At 31.4% G+C, this 6,292-nt stretch overlaps 1 protein-coding gene across 1 annotated transcript in view; it reads right to left on the bottom strand.

Annotated features, from left to right (window-relative positions):
• LOC118179626 (neuropeptide receptor 15-like) overlaps positions 1–5,590 on the bottom strand; it is a 73,345-nt gene extending 67,755 nt beyond the window's left edge. The window contains exon 1 of the mRNA XM_085815867.1: positions 3,700–5,590. Coding sequence (XP_085671993.1) covers positions 3,700–4,103 — 404 coding nt within the window. The 5' untranslated portion in view covers positions 4,104–5,590. The remainder of the gene's footprint in view (positions 1–3,699) is intronic.
• Between the last annotated feature and the right edge of the window lie 702 nt (positions 5,591–6,292).

The following is a 6,292-nucleotide window of genomic DNA, read 5'->3' on the forward strand; positions in this document are numbered from 1 at the left end:
TACAAAACATCGTGGAAGAAAACATCGCACTTCTGAAGCATCCTGGTACAAAACACCATCATCGAAAACAAAGCAGTTAATTTCGCAGTTTAAAACATCGTCGTTGAAAATATCGCGGTAAAAAATAAAGCAGTTACAAATGATCGCAAACGTTATAAGGTATTTCTCCCGCTTTCCTAGCGAGCCTTCGTGGTGTAGTGGTTCTGCACACTGAGCCGGTATTTCAGAGGTCCGTGGTTCGATACCCGGCGAAGGCGGTTGCATATTTTTCATCTCTCTGGCTTCCAAAAAAAAAAAAATCCTAATGTCTCTACAGTGGCGCCCGAACTAAAAGGGTTGTGGATGATGATTCTCCGCACTCAGGATTTGGCGACTAGGTTCCCTAAAACCCTAGTCGCCCTCTAAAAAGGGGAGTATATAAGGTATTTCTCCCACTTTCCTAGCGAGCCTTCGTAGTGTAGTGGTTCTGCACACTGAGCCGGTATTTCAGAGGTCCGTGGTTCGATTCCCGGCGAAGGCGGTTGCATATTTTTCAACTCTCTGGCTTCCAAAAAAAAAATCCTAATGTCTCTACAACGTGTTTTCAGGCTTTAAAAATCCCCATATTCCCATAATAATCTCTGAGCACAAGAAGGAATGAGGAATGTTTTTACTCTTATAATTCCTAATTTTGAATTAACTAATATATTTTTGTTGAAATGTTAAGAAGCACATTTAAGCATTAAAAAACTGAAAATGAGTAGAAAAATAAAGCTACGTAGAGCAGTTAATAGAATTTGTAACTTATATATTGCAGTTATCTAAAAAAGGTCATCAATTAACTAATCTGTTTTATAAAGTTTTATTGGTAATTTTTCATGCAAAATATAGTCTAAAAAAGATTAGAAAAAGGCAGATGAGTAAGTGCATATGGTTATCTCTATTAAATTTATTTACCTAGTTATGAAACTTAAAATGTCTATTAACTGCTATAAGTAGCATTAATTTTATACTAATTTTTAGTTTTTGATTGCTTAAGTTTCCTTCTTAATGTTTCAGCAAAAATGTATTAGTTAATTGAAAAATATAAAAGTTAAAATATTCCTTCTTCTTTCTTGCGCTCACAAATCATGATGCAAATATGCATTTAGAGCTGAAAGTCTAAAAAATGCATATCTGAAATGTTATTGTCAAGCGATATTTTCGACGACGATGTTTTGTATTACGATGTTTTAGAACTGCAATGTTTTCTTCTTGTTTTCTTTTCTACTATGATATTTTGTAATACGACGTTTTCGCCTTGCATTGTTTTCATTGCGACGTTTTGTCCGCAATTTGACGCGATGTTTTTGACCGTAGCCCATAGTGACTCACGTAAATAATCTTAAGTATTTTACAACAAACGCTAACTTATCGGCAAAGGAATTGTATAGTTAAAAGAAATAGTGGATGAAAAGGGAAAGTAAGACGAAGGCAAGGTTGTTTTAAGACTAATTAAGCATTGAACTCTGTGAAAACATTGAGGCAATGGGTTGGAGCTCAAAGTATAGATTGAAATGAAACCAAATACGTATAGAAATTCTTAGCCACCAAAATTCGCCACAAAAATTCAAACTCTCGGGATACTTACTAAACTCAATTTGAAAATCCAAGATTACAGACTAACGCTTCATAGAAGAATTTATTATTAAATACTTCAAAACACTCAAAAATGTAAAATTTCATGAAACAAGCAATTTAAAGTACTACGTACCCTAATAGGGATAAGATATATATTATTAGTTATAGCAATGCAAAGAATATTTATAAACATTATCAGTTTGATAACTTATAAACAAAGTGAATTTTAATCTATTTCAATTATGTATGTTTATTAAAAGAGTAAAATAAAAATTTAAATTATCAAAGAAGGGAAGAATTTTTTTGCTTTTAAATCTTTCAATTTTTTAATCCGTAACAGATTGATTAAAATTGAAAGATTAATTAAAGATCTTAAGCTTTGATAAATAGCAATACTTTGCTTATGCCGGATGGTGTGTGGAAGATAAAGGTCTCATGTTTTGGGCAAAGCACTACTTACCAAGAACGGGGCATTGAAATGAAACCAAATATGAAATAAATAATTGAAATTAAACGTGACTAAATAAAAATTAAGAAATCTTGCACTCCTTCTAGACCTTTACCGCTTTTGTCCATCATGTTTCGAAGCACGATCTTGGTTTTAGATTTTACTGTTTCAAGATAGGATTTTGGTGTTGATGGGAAACAATAAAACTTCTTTGAGGTGTTAATAAAGCGCATAATAGAAAACGACTCATGCTGTTGTATATCGGGTGTACGGTTGCGTATACTCATAGTTGTGTACCATCTGTTGCATTATACACCTCTCTGTTCTGCTCATTAAAACCTACTTACGTAATGTTTTGACTGAAAAATTAGGATATAATGTTTTTATTCTTTGTAAATATTCGATTTAGTCTTTCCATTACAGCGCTAATATCCTTATAAAATGGGCTTAATTTTAAACGCCACTATAGGCATTATAATGATAAGTATTGTGATATTTTTATATGTACCCACATATATATTAATATACAAAACGCAACTTATATACATTAAGTTGGTTCTTAGCGCATCGAATTCCTGCGGTCTTAACTCTTTTCTGAATTACTGCTCAATCTTCCAACAAAATTAATTTAATATTGTTGAACTGTAATTGAGGACAACAGATGTAGTTATTTAATTACACAATGTGTCTACAAAGCTTAAAAGCTATTTTTTTTTAATAAACTTGCTAAATGTTGAGTCATTTATTGCTAAGACATCTCAACCTAAAATTTCTTCAGCTCTCTTCCTAAAATATCATCTGCTCACGGTCGGAATTTTATACCCCTTTACTTATGATTTGTTTTGACCCAACAAACATTTGCAGTTACGTATTCGAAATCTGAGATGTTTCATATCATGATCCTAAATGTATCATCTCGACTTTAGAACAAACTATGTCTGAAAATGAAACTTTGTGTTTAGTGTAGAATTGAGACAAACATAGAATTTGGCTGGATAGTAACGATCACGGGGACAGAAACTTCGGTTTTAGCAGTCTCCGGTAAAAATCGAGTTGCTGAACAGTTTTGACTGGAAAGGAATAATTCACAAAGGGTTTACCCGTAAATGGTAAACAGTAAAATCTATACTTTATATAAACGTAATGAACAAACTTCTGAGACGCCTTAAGCCTGAAAACGTTCAACAGAATAACTGATTTATGCTGCATGACGATATGCTGTTACAAAATTCCATTCTCTTTTGGCTTTCATTCTTAGTTACTGGATTTGGAACTCGCAGACTACTTTCTGTTCTATAAACTCTTATATCAAATTTAAATTTAATGACATCGATGAGATGCAGAAAGCCGCTCCAAACGTAAATACTATAATAGAACATGATTTCTACGAAGAAAAGAAACATCTGCATTAATTATTTCACAGGCTTTCAAAAATTGTATATTTGATGACTAAAAGGTGAGAATATTGCTTCTTCATCTACCAGTTTTGTAAGAACTCGTCTTGAAAATTTATAGTCGAGCTGTGCAAAATTGACTGGTATTAAATTAAAAAGCATCAATATTACTTGTACTAAAAGTTCATGGAAATGAAGTATAGATATAATAAAAATAAAGGCACTATAAGTAAAAAGAATTAGAAAATGAGCACTTACCTTTCAAGGCATACGCTGACCAGCGTCATAACTGAAGCGTACAAGGCGAAAACTTCAGTAAAACGTAGGGCTTTGCACATCGAGAGACCCAATCTCCATCCTCTGTTTTCAATAAACTGTATAATGTCCGGAATACACGCTATCATGATAATGAGATCACTAACAGCTAAGTTCATTATCAAGAGATTAGTGACAGAGTTCCTCATCCGTTGGTCTCCTAAAATTGCAAAAATTACCAGAAGATTTCCAGTAATGCCGATTGCCCCTATTATGAAAAATAAAAGCGAAAGTCCAATAATACTAGTCGCAGAAGCTGGAGGCAGACGTTCGTCAACGTTCATTGTTGAATTCCATGCGTACGACTCTGTGTCTGTGATATTTAGGTCTATATTAAAGTTCTCCATGGTTGTTATTCTTCAATCTATATTCAAAGCTTATCCATCAAAGACGTTGCGAAATTAGCTGTATTTATTTCGCCTGACAGTATTTGAAAACATCAAAGCCAGTTAATTGTTTTGAGGGATTCACAACAATTTATTTAAAAACTCAGCGAAAGAAATTGGTCCGTACTGTAAAACAAAGATTTTGTACGATCTGTACTTGAATTCAGTCAAGAAAAACGTTTGAGAATAGGACCATCTCTTAAGAGTTTCTGAATAATGATCTTCCTCGAGAATGCCGAGAATCTTCGAGAATAAGCGTGAGTAAGATAAGCTGGAGTCAGATTAGAGACTTATTGATTTGCTTAGGAGTAAGAAGATTTACAGATTTCAAGTCCTTTGTGTTTTTTTAAAGAGATGACAGAGGTTTAACAGTGATATTAAAAACGAGGAATAAAAAATGTATCAAAAAACTTTATTATCCGCAGGTTAGAATCTCTAGGTTAAAATAATGATGTTATTTATACTTCATTTCAAAGTAAATGTGTTTAAAAATTATAGAATATAAATTTTTCTGAAGCCTGTTGAAAACTTTGCAGTATCTACTTGCAAAATATTTAGATATAGAAACTAATACAATATATTATTGCCATTATATTGTTTCATGCAAAGAATCGTGATAGTATGCATCGTTACAGTTAAGTTGAAGACAGTTCATTCGTAAGACATCTTTTTTAAGAAATATAGCCTACGAAAGCTTTTAATTCTATATAAAACACAAAAGTCAGTAAGTTATCATATGAATTTGGAGCTGTTTTTATCCATTATTCTTCTGTTATTTTACAAAGCATGTCTATAATTTAACAAGAATATAAGCGATAATTTCTTTTAGTCTTGAAAATAATTATTATGTTTTATGAACTTATATTCTTTCCTCTTCAGTAATTGTACTTATATTATTCCGGAAAATCAAAATAATATTAAATTTAAAATACATAAATTTATACTAAACATTCATGGACTCATATGTACATAACACGTATCTAAACCGAAAAAACATAGTTATTGAATATAATGAGAGGTGGAGATACAAAAAATCATTGTCTTGTCTTCATAAAATACACAATGAAGAATTTAAAAAAAATCTAGAAAGAAAATTTTGAATGAGTATCTTTTATCTTATATATTTATCACAAATTAATGAATGGAGATGATCTTAGAAACCAATAAATTATAATTCCATATTTTTTTAACCTAAATACCTATTAAGCTGCTATAGTTTTGTCAGCAAAGAATTCTCTTTTCCTCTGATTGAAACCCTCGCTATTCTCTCTGCCGCTCTAAATTAAAAGTAGAATGAAAACTTTCCTACCTAAGTTATGCTATGGTACATATCCTTAATCCACAGTAACATAAACAATTTTAATTTCTAAAAGTAAGGTAAACAAAGTATAGAAACTTCTAATAACTTGCACTTCAAAAACGCGTTGAAACTTTTTGGTCCTCTCACCTCGAGGTTTCAAGATTGACTGTTAGAAAAGGTAACTAAGGACGGATCAACACCGTCGCCCCCTGTCGGAGGACGAGTTTCTTTTTCCTGTTTACATTTTAACAAAACATACAATACTAATGAAATTTTATTAACTATCTATTTTATCCAGTTAATAATTAACTGCTTCATTTTTCCCTTCTTAGAAGAAATTTTCGTTTTCATTAATTTTGCATGCTTTAATTTAGGACAAGTTCATCCTCGGAAAAATAAATAAATGCAAAGGAAGGTTACACATTTTCATAAAAATTTCGATAAAAATTTAATGTTGAATTTATATTTAATGAAAAACGTCTAATGTTGTGAAACATCAGTTTCTGGCAAATATATAACTAAAAGTATCTCCTACTATCTTAACTCTTATTCGTTTTTCAAAATGTCTCATATAAACAAATCATGAGTTGAAAGATATGCTTTCGATCTTTAGGGAGAGAAATATTCTTCTTTTTCAATTCAGAAACATTTGAAACGCGTAATATTAAAATTTCTTAAAATACACTAATACTTGGAAAGGCGGAAGCCGTCAGTAATTATTTTTATATGAAAAGAAAAATCTAAACAAATACCGGATAAAATATGTACATTTTCAAATATATATATTTACGGAAAATTTCGGGTAACGACCGAAAATGCTAATGCAGACATCAATTAATTTTCAAAGTTA

This window comes from Stegodyphus dumicola, chromosome 4 (genome assembly GCF_044657685.1).
Source record: "Stegodyphus dumicola isolate Sdum_Otavi_A_Nest chromosome 4, ASM4465768v1".
In the NCBI taxonomy this organism is placed as follows: Eukaryota; Metazoa; Arthropoda; class Arachnida; order Araneae; family Eresidae; genus Stegodyphus; species Stegodyphus dumicola.